Source organism: Aricia agestis, chromosome 2 (genome assembly GCF_905147365.1).
Source record: "Aricia agestis chromosome 2, ilAriAges1.1, whole genome shotgun sequence".
Classification (NCBI taxonomy): Eukaryota; Metazoa; Arthropoda; class Insecta; order Lepidoptera; family Lycaenidae; genus Aricia; species Aricia agestis.
In genome coordinates this window covers 5,258,234-5,274,747 of record NC_056407.1, presented here as the reverse complement: position 1 = coordinate 5,274,747, position 16,514 = coordinate 5,258,234, and the positions used below count along the sequence as shown (strand labels likewise).

General features: G+C 37.8%; 4 protein-coding genes across 4 annotated transcripts in view; 2 read left to right on the top strand and 2 right to left on the bottom strand.

Moving 5' to 3' along the window:
* LOC121739863 overlaps window positions 1-4,472 on the bottom strand; it is a 39,515-nt gene extending 35,043 nt beyond the window's left edge. Inside the window, exons 1-3 of the mRNA XM_042132452.1 lie at window positions 3,129-4,472; window positions 2,186-2,348; window positions 1,757-1,877 (exon numbers count right to left, since the gene is read on the bottom strand). Coding sequence (XP_041988386.1) covers window positions 1,757-1,877; window positions 2,186-2,348; window positions 3,129-4,213 — 1,369 coding nt within the window. The 5' untranslated portion in view covers window positions 4,214-4,472. The remainder of the gene's footprint in view (window positions 1-1,756; window positions 1,878-2,185; window positions 2,349-3,128) is intronic.
* Window positions 4,473-6,615: 2,143 nt separating this feature from the next.
* LOC121739605 (late histone H2B.L4-like) lies at window positions 6,616-7,144 on the bottom strand. The gene has a single exon (XM_042132095.1). The coding sequence runs from the start codon at window positions 7,086-7,088 to the stop codon at window positions 6,696-6,698; it is 393 nt and encodes a 130-aa protein (XP_041988029.1). The 5' UTR covers window positions 7,089-7,144; the 3' UTR covers window positions 6,616-6,695.
* A 161-nt stretch (window positions 7,145-7,305) lies between these two features.
* Window positions 7,306-7,717, top strand: LOC121739606 (histone H4). Its single transcript, XM_042132096.1, has one exon. The coding sequence runs from the start codon at window positions 7,331-7,333 to the stop codon at window positions 7,640-7,642; it is 312 nt and encodes a 103-aa protein (XP_041988030.1). The 5' UTR covers window positions 7,306-7,330; the 3' UTR covers window positions 7,643-7,717.
* Window positions 7,718-13,908: 6,191 nt separating this feature from the next.
* Window positions 13,909-14,510, top strand: LOC121739604 (histone H2A-beta, sperm-like). The gene has a single exon (XM_042132093.1). It carries the CDS (start codon window positions 13,977-13,979, stop codon window positions 14,373-14,375), a length of 399 nt encoding a protein of 132 aa, XP_041988027.1. The 5' UTR covers window positions 13,909-13,976; the 3' UTR covers window positions 14,376-14,510.
* Window positions 14,511-16,514: the final 2,004 nt, after the last annotated feature.

Here is a 16,514-nt window from a genome sequence, read left to right as displayed (position 1 = left end):
ATTAACGGAGACTGAAAGAACTTTAAAACATTAATATTTCTCTGGGCTTAGTTAGTCTAAATTAGGGGTAAAACTTCCGCTGCGGGTGGACATAAAAATTGTGGTTAAAATACTTTGTACGATTCATGTCAGCTGACCCGCATTACGTTTTGAGGTTTTCGAACAAAGAGGTTGATCAGTGATCACGATAATCCCCTGCCAAGATGAGACAAGCTAGGCGCAACACGACAATATTGAGTTAATATGTAAAATATTGTTTGGGCGTAAAAAAAACATCATGTACCATCAAGGAAATTGATGTCATGTCAATTCAATGTTTATAATTGTGATCTATCGGCTGGGTTTGACGTAACACGTTACACGACCAATCTACGCAGGTCCGCCATCTGCCTAGGAATCAACTTCTCTGATAGTACCTAAACGTGATAAATAAATAAATAAAATAAATAAATAAAAAACTCTTTATTCAAACCATTAATGAAACAATTCAGATACAAAGAGAGGAAAAAAATAGTTTGAAATGGCGGCCTTACTGCTGGAAGCAGTTTCTTCCAGGCAACCGTAAACTTAATTACTTAACAAAAAAATACTTATCTGAAAATATTTGTGATACAATTTCTATTAATAAACATACTTACAATACATGTATACATACATAAATTAATAAACACATATAATATTATTATGATACGAAGAAGGAAATAAAAGAAATCAGAATTTTAAGAGTTTGCAGATAGATCTAAGTAATGTTGTTTAAGTCTTTTCTTGAAAGTATTAATAGATTTGGAATTTTGTATGGTTTCGGGTAGAGCATTCCACAGACGGATAGCAGAGAAGGCATGGGCGTACCCAGGTTCTGGGCCAGGGGGGGGGCAAATTACCCACGTTCTGGTGCCAGGGGGGGGCAAATCACCCAGGTTCTGGGCCAGGGGGGGGGGGGCAAATCAGATTTTTCATAAGCTAGGTGTTTATAAAGAATAAAAAATTAATAATTTTTAGTTGTAAAAATATTTGTATTGCAAACAAATGGCAAAAATTCGTTCTTAATTTTTAATTTTTATAGATAAAAGTACTAGATATTAAACTTAGTAGGGACGTCAACATGATCCAGGGGGGGGGGGGCAGCTGCCCCCCCCCTCGGTACGCCCATGAGAGACGGTGAAGGAAGAGTCATAGAAGTTAGTGTTGTGAGAAGGGAAGGCAAGAGTTAGTTTATTGGCTGAACGAAGTGTAGGATGTTTGTGTCCAAGAAAGGTAAAGATTTGTTTGAGGTAAGCAGGAGATTTGGGATTAAATAAAATATTGTAAAGAAGATGAAGAATGTGTGTATTCCGACGCAACTTCACAGGTAGCCACTTTAGTTCTGTCCGGTACATAGATATGTGATCATATTTTCGTAGGCCGAAAATAAATCGGATGCAAAGATCTTGCAGGCGTTCCAGGGAAGAAAGAAGTTGATCGTTAAGATCACTGTAGCTGACATCTGCGTAGTCTAAGATAGGAAACATAAGAGCGTGAACTAGTGAGATTTTAGTTGATACAGGAAGGAAGTAACTGAGGCGTCTGAGAGAGGCAGTGGCAGCGAACAGCTTCTTGCGGAGTTCTTGAGTTTGGGTGTTCCATGAAAGAGTGCGGTCAATGTATGTAAACGTGATGCGACATAATAAAAACCCAAGCATTTTCCCTTCATCAGTCTTCACAATGTTCCAGCCTAATTGCCAATGAAGTTAAAAGTGTGTAAATAATATGTACCTACCTGAAATGTAATTTCTGTTTGGCAGAAGCTGGTTTCTTCTCGACCTCAGACCCAGAAGGCCTAGCAGAAAGCACGTGAAGCCGGCGAGAGCTCCGAAGTCCAGATAGTACCGTCTTCCCACCTGAAATATTATGATTTCATGTTAGAAGGCATCGGAATAAAGGCACAGTATACTATCAGCTTTATAAAAGGTACAAAAGAAAGGTTTAGCTTTTATATCTGCGTCATTGAAAGCCACCACACCTCTATATTATGGTCATTGGTCGGTGTCAGTAAAACAGCCCTTACAGCTTAAATAGAAAGCTCTATTGTAAGTTTCATTTGAGAGCTCGCCTTTAGTGAGTTCGATTTTACCCTTTCTTATATCAGGCGATCTGCGGCTAATTTACTGATATGAGCATTAGCTCATAAGGAGGAAATAAGACTTACGCTATACATCATGTAGAAGCTGAGGCACGACGTTAGACCGCCACAGAGAGTCAGCATCAGAGCAGCGATGGTCAGCGACGCCGCCGCACTGCCAGCGGTCTTCAGGCTGGAGATGGACTTGTATGTGTCTTCCGAGTATACTGACGGTGATTGTGGTGCTACCCTGGAATTTGGAGTTATTATTATTTATTGGTAAACAAGGCGAAATAATTCTAAATAGTGTCGAAACTGACGGCTTTTACTCGTCACTTGTAGTGATGTATAAAACCAGCTTAAATGGCTTAGGCAGTGCTATACTTGAAACACCCCATTTTGGACTAGAGTGACATGAGGTGAATTAAAATACGTGTCCGAAGGTATCGTGGTCGAGGATCGTGTGGAACTATCTAAGCTTCGAAGACCATCTTAATGTCTTACACAGTACTTAGGGAATTATGTTATTTTTTTAGTCGGTTATTTTACAGTACAGAGAGGGAATTATGTTATCAGTAGACAGTAAAGTTATTTAGATACAAGAGCACTATTAAAGCGACTTATTTGGATACAAGAGCACTATTATTATCTATTCCGTGACAAGAGCTAGTAATATTATTATCAATGCAGTTTTTATACGTGGGAGAACCATGCTTCGGCACGAATGGGCCGGCTCGACCGGAGAAATACCACGTTCTCACAGAAAACCGGCGTGAAACAGCGCTAGCGCTGTATTTCGCCGAGTGAGTGAGTTTACCGGAGGCCCAATCCCCTACCCTATTCCCTTCCCTACCCTCCCCTATTCCCTTCCCATCCCTACCCTCCCCTATTACCCTATTCCCTCTTAAAAGGTCGGCAACGCACCTGCAGCTCTTCCGATGCTGCGAGTGTCCATGGGCGATGGAAGTTGCTTTCCATCAGGTGACCCGTTTGCTCGTTTGCCCCCTTATTTCATAAAAAAAAAACTTACCTAGGCATAATTACTGCTGTAGTTTTCGCGTCTGGTCTGCCGATAGGTTTCTTTTTGAAACTTCTGTCTCTACTTAAATCACTTCTGTCCATTTCGAAGCTTCTTTCTCTTTTCTCCCTTGGACTCGTCACAAACACGTCCCTTTCCAGTTCAGGTAATCCGTAGTTCAGTTTCTGTTGCGCCTTCGGTGATATGGGCGACGTGGTTCCTCTCATCATTGACAAGTTCGCACAGGATTTTGAAGGCGTGACGTTAGTCGGTGTGCTGGAGATGATCTTCATGGGCGTATCGGGGTACCGCGGACTCTCGGCTTTGTTTGGTGTTATTCGGACTGAGGGCTGACTCGCGTAGCTTTTCAGTTTCCTGGGCGTCGAGAGCAGCTCGTGAAGCTTCTGAGTGGCAATCAGATTCTTCTTGGACATCGTGGGCGAGGTGAACGTCACTTTCTTCTCCTCGTCGTCGGAGGGAACTATCGCGTATCTGTGCACCTTGCCGTTGACGGTTTTGACAATTTCCGTCGGTATTTCCTTCAGCTCGTGCTCGTCGGGGCCGTCCACGTTGTATTCCTCGACCTCGCTCTCGTCGGCCTCCACTATTCTCTTCTTCGTCGGCGAATAATCCATCTCGTCGTCGTAGTCTATGACTTCGTATCTGTGTCTCCTGGAGTCTTCTAAGCCGTCGTCGCTCTCCGCGTTTCTGTCGTACCTGGTTTGTCGCTTCTGTCTGATCTGAGCCATCTCGAGGTCCTCGCTCCTGGTCCTGCACCGGACGATGGTCCGCGTCGGTTTGCAGATCATGGACGACTGTCTCTGGAACTGGTTCTGGTATTTGGCGGGCTTCGGCGGGAGCTCGGGCGGCTCGTCCCTGTGGTACCTGCCCGCCGGCGACATCCGCAGCGGATTGTCCGAGATGTCCGTCCTTAGAATCCTATTTTCCACCTTCCTGGGTGAGTTCGCTCCCAGGGGCGGCATCCTCTTGTTCGGCGAAACGATTTTTGTTACGCATGATTTTTGAAACACCACCTCACTCTGGGCACAAAAGGCTGGGTTGGAATAATATTTGTAAACAATTTTTGGAGATTCCATTTTAAGCGTATATTTTCCCCGGATGTGTTCACTCGCTGAACCTAAATGCTAGTGCATTACTCCTGTGGCCTAATGGAAGGGTGACTTCCTAAGCGGAACCGATCAGGTCTGCTGGTTTTCTTAAGGTTTGCGCGTCCTTATTTGAGTTCACTTCATTCTGTTAAGTTCTTAAGGTAGTTTCGTCTCGTAAGCACTTTTTTCTTTCACTGACATTATAATATTTTAAGTTGGGAGTAACTTTATAATTCCTTCATGTCCCTTACGTGTTCGCGTCACAAAATATAACCGTCAACTGGAGATTCCCTTCGAAAAAAAAACTTACTGGGGTCGGAAATGGCGCGAGCGCACCCCTGTAGCACGCGCTATATTTGATACAGTGCAATATAGATCTTATTTTCCTTAGAATAAAATAGGTTTTAAATTTTCTGTTCTTATATTACAACTTTTTGAATGTAAAAGCTCGTGTATTTGAAAAAATACTTGTTATTTGACTTTGCGCTTCATTTCATTGTAATAGAGTCGAAATTAGCTTTATTGAAAAAGCTCGAAGTGTTGTGCAATTACTGAGTTATGGAGGGAACGGAAGAATGGCATTTTTTGTTCGATTGAGTTCCGTTGGACATGTTTTTTTATATTAATGGTATCAACAAATGATTTCACTCATTTGGCACAATATAAAAAGTGCCAAACGAGAGAAAGCTGCAGGACCTTTAACTGTTAGTCACTTAACCCCTACTATTCGTAGCTTAACTCGATAAAAAGTAATTATATGACGAATGAAATTAATATGACGTGTTACATTAAGTTTTCTGCTGTTTAGTAAGTTGATCGTAATTTACAATATCGTGGCTAAATAAAAATACCAATTTCATTTATTAAAGATCTTTTTCGTTGCTTTTATGATCTGTAAGAGTTCGTTAAACTTTCTACAACTCCTCTGGCTACCATTAATAGAGTGCTAGAAGTCCGGTAAACCAGTCAAGTCAGTAGCGAGTGGTCACAGTCACGGGGACAATACTCTGGCGACACGTGCCAGTAACCGTTACGAACATCTGCCCTACAGCTGCGCGCAGGGGTGTGCAACCGGTGGTGGCATTGTTGGAATACATTTTGCTTACCAGCTGGTATAATACTTAATTTATTCAAATACTAATATGAACAATGTCATTAACGTTTCACTTTCTATACGTAACATATCATCTCGACGTAACATATTATTTAACTACATAAAAGTACCATAGGTAAAAGTACGTCATGGACCATGGTCGATTACCTAAGTTGTAATATAAGTTCTATATTAAAATTGTTCAATGATCTTTCAAAAGATAATGATTTCAACATTGACTACAGTTATAAATTTTAGTAACTTACATTATTATTATGTAAGAAAAACTATTTAAAATTGAAATAAATCAATTTAATATCATTACAATAGATAGTGGGAGAGCCATGCTTCGGCACGAATGGGCCGGCTCGACCGGAGAAATACCACGTTCTCACAGAAAACCGGCGTGAAACAGCGCTTGCGCTGTGTTTCGCCGAGTGAGTGAGTTTACCGGAGGCCCAAAACCCTACCCTATTCCCTTCCCTACCCTCCCCTATTCCCTTCCCTTCCCATCCTTACCCTCCCCTATTACCCTGTTCCCTCTTAAAAGGCAACGCACTTGCAGCTCTTCTGATGCTGCGAGTGTCCATGGGCGACGGAAGTTGCTTTCCATCAGGTGACCCGTTTGCTCGTTTGCCCCCTTATTTCATAAAAAAAAAAAGTTTAAACGCTCGCTAAACATGTAGATTACTGCGAAATAAAAGGTTTAACACCACTGAGTATTAGGAGGGAGCACGGTACCAACTGCAAGGTACCTTTAGGTATGTTCATCGATTTTTTTAAATGCTCAAATAAAGGGTAAGGTCAGGGTTGGTGTTTTAAAATCTAGGCCTAAATGTTAATCCTCAGAAAGGACGGAGCCTAGGAGGCTAGGAGATTTAAAATCTCCTAGCCTTCCTTCCAGCTGTCTGTATAATTTTGATATATTATCTTATCTTATATCTTTAAACGAGCAATTCTTGTATATATATAATTGAAATCTCGGAATCGGCTCCAACAATTTTCATGAGATTTTGTATTTAGGGGGTTTCGGGGGCGATAAATCGATCTAGCTAGGAGTCATTTTTAGAAAATGGCATTTTATTCGTGTTTTATCGAATACCGAGCTTTGCTCGGTTAAATAGCTAGTTTTCATAAAAGTACAAAGATTTCCGATAAATATTGAGGATTCGGATTAATTATTTTACTCTTTAATCTTTGTTGTAGGTACAAACTTTCTGCAGTCTGCAAGTTTATAGTGCTTACTGCTTACGACCGCAATACTAGGTCTAACGGGGTATTTAAATGAAAACCACTATAACCATTACGAAATATATTAAATAATCATTATAAACAAATCACATTCATCAAATCACAGTCTCCACCAGGGCGGTGCCGTCAAACCTTCTCTATTTCGTGGCTCTTGTGGTACAAAGATATGGCCTTGAGGGCTTCGACGTTGGCGTGCGTGGCCAGCTCACCAGGGATCAGCAGCCGCACCGCGGTCTGGATCTCGCGGCTGGAGAGCGTCGTCTTCTTCCCGTGGGCCACCAGGGTCCCCGCTTCAGCGGCGATCTTCTCCAGCATGTCGTTCACGAAGTTGTTCATTATCAACATCGAGTGGCGCGAAATACCGAACGCGTCTTTCGTAATGCTCCTTAATAATTTGAAGATGTAGATCGAGAAGCTCTGGTAGTTCCTCTTCTTCATCTTTTTTACTTTCGATATGGGTTTCTCGATCGGTTTCTCCATGGATTTGAGCGGTTTCTTCGGCACTTTTGTCGGCGCCATTTTGTTACATTTGTGTTATGCGTAGTGCTTACTGTTTGGCGTGTCCGAGTTGAAAATTTTGAATTATTATTTTATATTGACTCAAACTGAGTTAACCGTTGAAGGTGATATCTATTATATATGTGAGACAGAAGCTGCATTACATCTCGCTCTGGCAATCACGTGATGCGTGACGTGATTAATTCGTCCCCTCGCTATAAATACGCGAGGGGTCGCGAGCGCGGCGCATTCAGCTAGCGACGATGACGGGACGCGGTAAAGGAGGGAAAGGCCTGGGGAAGGGGGGAGCTAAACGCCACCGGAAAGTACTCCGAGACAACATCCAGGGGATCACGAAGCCCGCGATCAGGAGACTGGCGAGGCGAGGCGGCGTAAAGCGGATCTCCGGGCTCATCTACGAGGAGACTCGCGGGGTTCTGAAGGTTTTCCTGGAGAACGTCATCCGGGACGCCGTGACGTACACGGAGCACGCGAAACGGAAGACCGTGACGGCGATGGACGTGGTCTACGCGCTGAAGAGACAAGGCCGCACTTTGTACGGCTTCGGAGGATAATTACATAATATACTATAACTATTACACTATTTATTGATTACTAGCTATTGACAAAGGTCCTTTTCAGGACCGCAATTCCTCTGTTTTTTTCATCTAACGACGTATGATTCCTAAATGAGTATCTAAGACAACTTAGCCCCTAGATAAAATTATTAACATAAGGAAAATTGCAGAGTCTGCGATCTCCTTAATAGTTGAAATTACACTACACATTTACATAATACACATAACTGCAAATACTCAACGCACACACAATACTCAACCTTTTTATGAGATTGGAATGTTTTTGCAGCCGGTATTTTATCGGTTATGAGTGCTAACTGCTAGCCCGTAGTTGATCTCATATAATATTTATAAAAATTGTAAATATATGTAAATCATATTAAGTATAAGTATTAAGAGGATTCCACACCGCCCTTTTTTCCATACAAACGTTGTCCCCTGTTTCCTCCCTGGATAATGCTAGTAGAGTTATAATTTTTTTCCTGAATATCTACGGCCACTAATACAATGTCCCTATGTTTTCTTTTTTTTCATAATTTAATTATTAAATAAGATATGAACGTTCAAAAACCCAAAAAAATGGCCAGATTTTCCAGTGCGTTCAAACGTCCAGAAAACAGATTTGGCTAGATTACACAAAAAAAGCAAAACATAGGAACACAGCTGAAGCCTTTTTTTAATCTTTAATGAAAAAAGTACTTAAATCGGTTAAGTTTTGGAGAAGGAATCAGGGGACAACGAATCGTTGATTTTTTGGATTTTCTGCAGTTGTCTCTATCGCGTTCTGCGGTATAGGCTTGAGGTAAGGGAGACAGCTATAGATATTACACGTACTTTTTTTTCATTTCTCTAGCCCCTGGTGTATCCTCTTAAGTTCTTTCTCAGGTGCTTAACGAAAGTTTTCTATCAGTTATTGTAGAAAGTTAATAAATTAATAATAATATCATATAAGTACTTACTTAATAATCAAAATATGGTTACAATTATTTACAATGCTAATTACAAAAATTCAAGCTATTTGCATGTAGATAAGTACATTAATAAATGCAGTTTTCTCAGAGAACTAGTCGTTGAATATTGATATTGGAATAGTGTATCATAATAAAAACATATTATGACTTGTTCCATGATCCACACAATTTAGGTACATACATACAGCCATACAGCAAGCACGTTCATAATATATGTAATTATTTTAATAAAGCATATTTTTACTTAATAAGTTAACACTTTTTAAAGTTCATTCTAACTTTATAGAAAACATTTTAGTAAAATAACTGAATACCTATTCATCGTTCAGAGTTTTCATACCTCGGAGTTGCATGAGAATGACTCGTATGTAGTTGACATAAGCGTCGAAATGTAACATTTAAAACGAAATTATTAAAAATATTGAAGGCAGTCTTAAAAATATCCGCTTCAACGAACGTATATAAAGCGATCAGTCGGCATCTTCGGGCATTTTCAAAAAAATGTGTACCCCTGGTTTTTACCTTGTCCCTTGACTTTGCTACAGATTATTTGTAAAAAATTACATACTAACATTTTGTAATTTTAATGTAGGAGCAAAAACAAGTTTTCTTTTATTAAAATACATTCACGTTTGTATAAAATTTTATTTAGTATGAGATTTATAAGGGTTTTTAAGTACCGAAACCTATTAAATTCACCTGTCCCCTTCCCAGAAGTTGTAACAAAATCTTTAATAACTATTTTTTTTCTTAAAGTAAGTTACTTAAAAAACATATGTTAGATTCCTAAATACTTAATGTATCAATTGAATGTCTTATTATTGAAAAATCTAACATAATTTAACTACAAATTAATTAAAATTATAATCATGAAAAAACAACCCGACCGGAATGTTCGGTTTAGTGACCGTTTTTTTTAGTTTTATAAACATACTACAAAAATATTTTCGGCACTAAATGATAGCACTATATTTCATTGTACATCGAGAAACTTCAATTTGAATTTAGTAGTTAAAAATCTGCTACAAGACGCGGACGCAGGTTGGATGGTTCTTCAGGAACGGTTTATTTGTTCAGATAAGTGACCATATTTTGTAAGCATTATTATACTTTCTCCAACTGTTTTTACTGTTGACACGTTGCAAAATTAGCTTAGTATTTAGTGTAAAAAATGAAATTGTGATAACTATAATCTGTTATTTACAAACACTTTAAAAGTAAAAGAAAGTAATATTACGTGACTTCCGACTTGTGACTTTTCGTATGGTCACATATAATGGAACGGACAAGTCACAACAGGCGGAAAGCATAAGGCTTAGTTCACATTTTAAATAAATTATTTTTTTATTCACAGATTTTATTAAGAAAATTGGAGATTTTTAAACTGGTACGATTAACGTACAAATATATTTTTTATTACTTATGTGTTAAGGTGACGCCGCGTTAAAGTAAAAAACCGTTTTGGATATGTTTTAGATTGTTAGTTTTCTATGAAAGGCCGGCCCGGCCGCTCACAGAAAACAAGCAATGTTACAGCAAAAAATGGAAAGGGCGTAAGCGACAAAATAGTTTTGTCGCGTAATTTCAAAACCATAAATACATTTCATATAAGCTATGGGCAAATTAAAGTGTATGCTTGAACCAATCCATGTACATTTTTGGAAGCTCCCACTCACTCTCCTCTGTTGGAAAAATAGGAATCCTTTTTTTTACACAGGTCTATTTGATTGATTATTCTGTGTTATAAAAGTTGACCAATCGTGTTATGCTATGGGTAAATCAAAGACAAAGACATTGAAAAATCGATATCGCTACAGGCGTCAATCAAGGCGTCGCCTTTACTTAACAGTAACAAATATTTAAAATTTAAGTACCTAAAAGTTTTATTTTTTAAATAATTTTGATTTTATTTTCACTACTTTTCTATCAGTAAAGTTGAAAATCATTTTGTGTCATTGATATTTTTAGATTTATAATAACTAGACATCGGATTATATGCATTTGCATACTTGCATATGCAAATGCATATTATAATGTCACTTTTTAGGCGATAGTGCATATTTTGGCAATTTTGCATATTTCGGTAGTTTAACTTCCATGGGCATTAAGATTGCAATCGGAAAATGTTGGTAGAAAATTATTATTGGCGTATAATAAATAAATAAAAAGTCTTTATTTCAAGAGATTAAAAATCCTGGATTTTATGAAATTATAAAAATTGGCGCTTTTATTAATGTCACTACCGGAAAAGTCTTCAAAAAATAATAAATTTTAATATTAAGTGACTTTTGATTGTGCATATTTTGTGCATATTTCGACCATTTTTCGTGCATATTTGCATGGATATTTCGGCACTTTGATCGTGCATATAATCCGATGTCATTAATAACTTAGGAATTCGTAGACATGTGAACACATCTTTATGATTATGAGATGTTCGTCCCTCTAATTAATGAAGTTAAATCTATGAAATCAAAGAATTTTTTACTTTTACAAGTAGTGCAACAATAAAAATGTTTAAATAAAAGGTTTTTGTGTTATAAAAACTTCTTTAAATTTGTTAAATATTACTTACTCATGTAAAAAAATGAAAAATAACCTAGTGGGTAGGTCACATAGTCACACTATGGATTAAAAATAATTGCTACTCTTGTTGATCCTTGAAATTATCAAAATTCTTTTTAATAAACAATTAAATATGCATTTCACTAGATGAAATAAACGAAGAAATCCATTTATTGCTGTATTTTTTTGTATTAAATTATATTTTACATTTAGTCGCACAACGGAATCTGTTTCGTCGAAAATTCGATTTTGTTTCAATAATATCAGAATAATATAACGTTTTCAGCGTTCTTTTTAACTTATTCCATTAGTTCAATAGTTTTCCTTGTATATGACATTCAAATAAAGGTAAATAAATGACCTTAAAAAATATAGACATATTTTTGCAAGGGTACACGTTTTTTTGAAAATGCCCCTGAATCGTTCTGGCCGACAGTTCGGCCGACGGTCGGCCAGCTCCGACCAGTCGGCCAAACACCGCTGCCGGGGCCGAGACGACAGTACATCAACTGGATATGTGAATAGTAGTAGTAGTAAGTTATTATTAATGGGAAATTATTGTAGTATGTACAGATATCATTAAATTACGCGACGAATACCGAACTAATGGTAGATATCTGGGTGTTTGAACTAAACAAGGCTCTTTTCAGAGCTGCAATTCATCGTTTTAATCTAAAAACGAACGTTTTTCAGCATTTTAACGTAATTTACAAAAATATAATTATTAATTATGTATATATTCGTAACCTAATATTCCTAGTAATAAAATACAAAAGCTACCTAAATTATTATTTCCTGAATTTACGTAAGTGTTCATTCATTAATTTATTTTAATAATATCTTAAAAATATATAGAAAGTGCTAAAAAAAGAAAAACACCACTTGATATAATATAAGTTAGAACTAAATTCTCGAGCTTCGTAGCCCGTTGATGTCGTTTATTTGTTAATTTAATTAGGTGCTATGTTAGAGGTGCTACAAAATACAAATTAACTTATTCTTCCCACACAGTTTAGGGTTTAAAACATGAATTTGTATTATTAGTTCTCTATAAGCAGCTATGTTGACTATTAGTTAATATTGTGCAATTATTTTTTATACCTAATTCGATTGATAAAAAATTCTTATTTTCATTTAAATATCTTTATAAACGAAACTAGTAATTATTGTAACACAATATAATATTATATGATTCACATATTACTTAATCCTACTAATATTACCTATAAAGGCGAAAGTTTGTTTGGATGTATAGATGTATGGATGTGTGGATGTGTGGATGTATGGATGTTTGTTACTCTTTCACGCAAAAACTACTGAACGGATTTTAATGAAACTTTACAATAATATAGCTTACACATCAGAATAACACATAGGCTACAATTTTAACCGACTTTCAAAATGGGGGAGGTGTTATGTTTGTTTTCTTATGTTCAACGATTACTCCGCCGTTTGTTAACCGATTTTCATAATTTTTCTTTTGGTATGTAGGGTATCATCCCAATTTGGTATTATATTCACAAAAGTGGTGATCTGATGAAGGATCCATAAGTAATCGAGGAAACTCCTCAAAATTTGTGGGGAAACATGTGGTGACTTCGGTTTCGTGAGAAGTATTCTAAGCATATGCTACAAACAAGTAAGATTTTGCACCGACGTATACCTGGTATACCGTGGTTCGGAAGGTGCTGAGAGAACTCCTGATTCTTTATAGATACAAGTTTGGGAGTTTCGGCGTTGTTTTAAGCACGGAAAACATATGCAACTATGCAAATTACATTCATCATCATCATCATCATCACTACCATAATATTATACCATGCATCGTCCCATGATTATGAGCCTTTTCATAGTCTTTTAGATCGAGGCTCGAGTTTGTCAAGCGATAATTTAAAAAAATCTATACTTAATATTATAAACCTGAAGAGTGAAGGGTATGTTTGCTTGAATGCGCTAATCTCAGGAACTACAGGTCCGATTTAAAAACTTATTTCAGTGTTAGATATCTCATTTATCGAGTAAGTAAAGGCTATAGGCTATATTATCAATTATATTATCACGCTTAGACTAATACGACCGAAGAAACTCAGGAAAATGTGGTAAAAACGGGGAAATATTAGAAAGGGTTTATCTCACGAACTACTGGAGCAATTTTTATAGCAATATTTGGCACTTATATAGAGTAGACCACGTGAAAGGAGTACTTATAGCTATTTTTATTCGAAAATGTACGGTTTCTGTGAAATTCTTAATTTACGCGGACGAAGCCGCGCGGGACATCTAGTTTAATATAATAATCAGTACAAAGTACGATCCTAACTACTATGTGTACTTAAATTTCGTAGATTCAATTCTTGTTCGATCATCTGAGTAGATTTTTTTTCTACACTCACGAAACTTTTAAATAATAATTTTAATCAAGTAAGAAGTTATTTTCAAAATTATTAAAAACAATTTATAAACTTCACATTCTTCACAACATTCTTATCCAAACGTAAAGACCAAGTTATGACATAATATTATATTTTATAAAGGTACAAGAAAAGAAACAAAATAATTAATTAAACAAAATAATAATTGAAACATTAATACAATCGCGTTACTATTAATTCTCACGAACTAATATAAATTGAATAATCATTTACACGTATGGTTCGCTGTAATTCGCTACACCCGCAGTGACTCGCGCCCCCCTGCAAGACATATAGCCACGCAACGCCGCGCCGGCGAGAGAGAACACAAATATGAAAGAGAAAGATATCAGTGAAAGAGAATATATAGTGTGAAAGAGAAAGATGTCGTCCAAAGCACGCAGAGCCAAAGCGAAGTCGCGGTCCTCTCGCGCCGGCCTTTACTTTCCCGTATCGAGAATCCACAAAATACTGAAGAAGGGGAACTACGCGCCACGAATAGGGGCAGGGGCGCCGGTCTACCTCGCTGCTGCTCTAGAGTACCTGACTGCTGAAATACTGGAGCTGGCCGCAGACGTCGCCAAGGAGAGCAAGAAGACCAGAATCCTGCCTCGACATATTCTATTCGCCATTAAAAACGACGAGGAGTTAAGCAGGATGCTGACTGGGGTCACCATATCAAGAGGAGGAGTCTGTCCCGCCATCCATCCACTACTGCTGCCGAAGAAAACTGTCAAGAAGCTGACGCAATCCCAGCACTCGCAGTCTTCGCAGGAGCACTAAGCTGGACTTTTATGATGAAGAATCTGTTTGTTTAATTATTTATTGTGTATTTATGGTATAATTTAACGTATAATAATAATATAATTTTCATAAATATTTATTTGTGATTTGATACGAGTCCTTTTAAGGACTAAATGATATCGAGTGTTTCAATCGCTTACCACGACAAGCAAAAGCATTCACGACTAAATTTGTATACTAACGCTTTAAGCTACTGTGCATCTAAATATCACAATCAGTATACGGGTGCAGCTTCACACCACGTCAGTCTGGCCCCGTGGTAAGCATCTGAAGGACATGTGTTACAGGAACCAGACAACGGATATATTATATTTAATACTTTTATCGCCAGTCGTGTCGGTCTTCCGTCCCACTGGGTTATGAGAGTGAAGGAATAGAGAGTGTTCTTGTGTACTGCACACTTGAGCACTATAAAATTACTCCTTCGTACCTGGCCTAGTTTCAATGAAACTGGCCACCGTCACCAAAATCGGCGTGGGGAGTGTTATTACTTTTATACTATACATATATTTAAGATTTTTATTATATGATACAGTGTATATTTAGGACACATCCATTCCGTCAGCAGGATTCGAACCCGCGACCCCCGGCTTGAGCTACCATCGCGCTCAACACTGAGCCACAGCCCACAGAGGGCGCCCAAGTTGAAATTTTTGTTTACATTTAGATCAGAATGAATCGAAACGAAGTATGAAGCTACTATATTGTATGTACTATCAGAGAAGTTGATTCCTAGGTAGATGGCGGACCTAAGTAATTTGGTCGCGTTGAGTCAAACCCATAAAGTTAATATACCTAGCGGAATAGAGAAACAAAGGCCTGAGCGAGCGAGATGCCACTATCAGTAACACTGCGTGGTAAAAAGAGTACGTGTGATACATAACAGCAGAAGCAATTTTTTCATCTGTTTGACGTCGTGTTGACAATTTAATCTAATCTTAATTTAATCTTATGTAAACTCATCTTGCTTATGTAAACATGTGTATACGTAAACAAATTTTACACACAGACGTAAATAAATTTCGGTTTAGTTTGACAGCTCGAGATTGTTGCTCTATTCCGCTAGGTAGGTATATTAACTTTATGGTCAAACCCTCAATCACGGATCACAATTCACAGCTAACATTTTTACATAAGCCGACCAAATGACGTATAGGCCCGTCAACTGCCTAGGAATCAATTTCCTCGATAGCACAACATCGTATTCGTATCACAAATTAACTACAATAATTTTATGGTGTAAATAAAACAACTAATTATAAAAACATCCTGTATTCACAACTTACGCCTAAATAAATAGGAAACTGCTATACTACTATGTACTTCCAACAGTGCACTGCACAACTGCATTGAGAACACAAATGTGTGTTGCAGGCCTGCAGCCAACTATACTGTCCTCGGCGAAACATGGCGGTAGCGGTCATTGACTCCCTGTCAAAAACTTGTCATTTTCTATATAAGCCGCGATTGATAGTGAAGTGTCAGATGTTGTCAATTGCGGCTTTGTCCGCTTGTCCGTTGTAATATATTATAAACCGCGAGTGACAGTGAAGTGTCAGATGTTGTCAATTGCGGCTTTGTATAGAAAATGACAAGTTTTTGACAGAGAGTCAATGACCGCTACCGCCATGTTTCGCCGAGTACAGTAAAATTTAATTTGATAGTTAATTTGACGCCTAGGTTGTGAAACGCAATTAAAGCTAATCTAGATGTTTGCCGAGCCTTAGATTTAGATTTTATACAGGATAGAAATCACATTGTCGACCAAATTTAATTAGAAAGCCACAAGACTACGCATATTTTTAGAGGCTCTATCCATCTGTCCTGCACACAGTACAGCGCAACACCAAAATGGCACTGACATAAGGAAAAACGAACCGTATTGCTCCATAGACTAGGACGAGTCGGCACATGAGTACCGAAAACTATTCCACCAAGATTCCACCTCAATTTTTTTATGCGATCCTCTTCAAATTGCCCTCCTGATGATATAAATGCATGTTGCCAGGGCGCAACCCGGTGCCATATTGTTTAAACAAACATTGTTTAAACAATTGCAAGAAATTGTTATTTTTCAACCGAACAACTTTTTTTTATATTCTTTATTGAAATACCAAT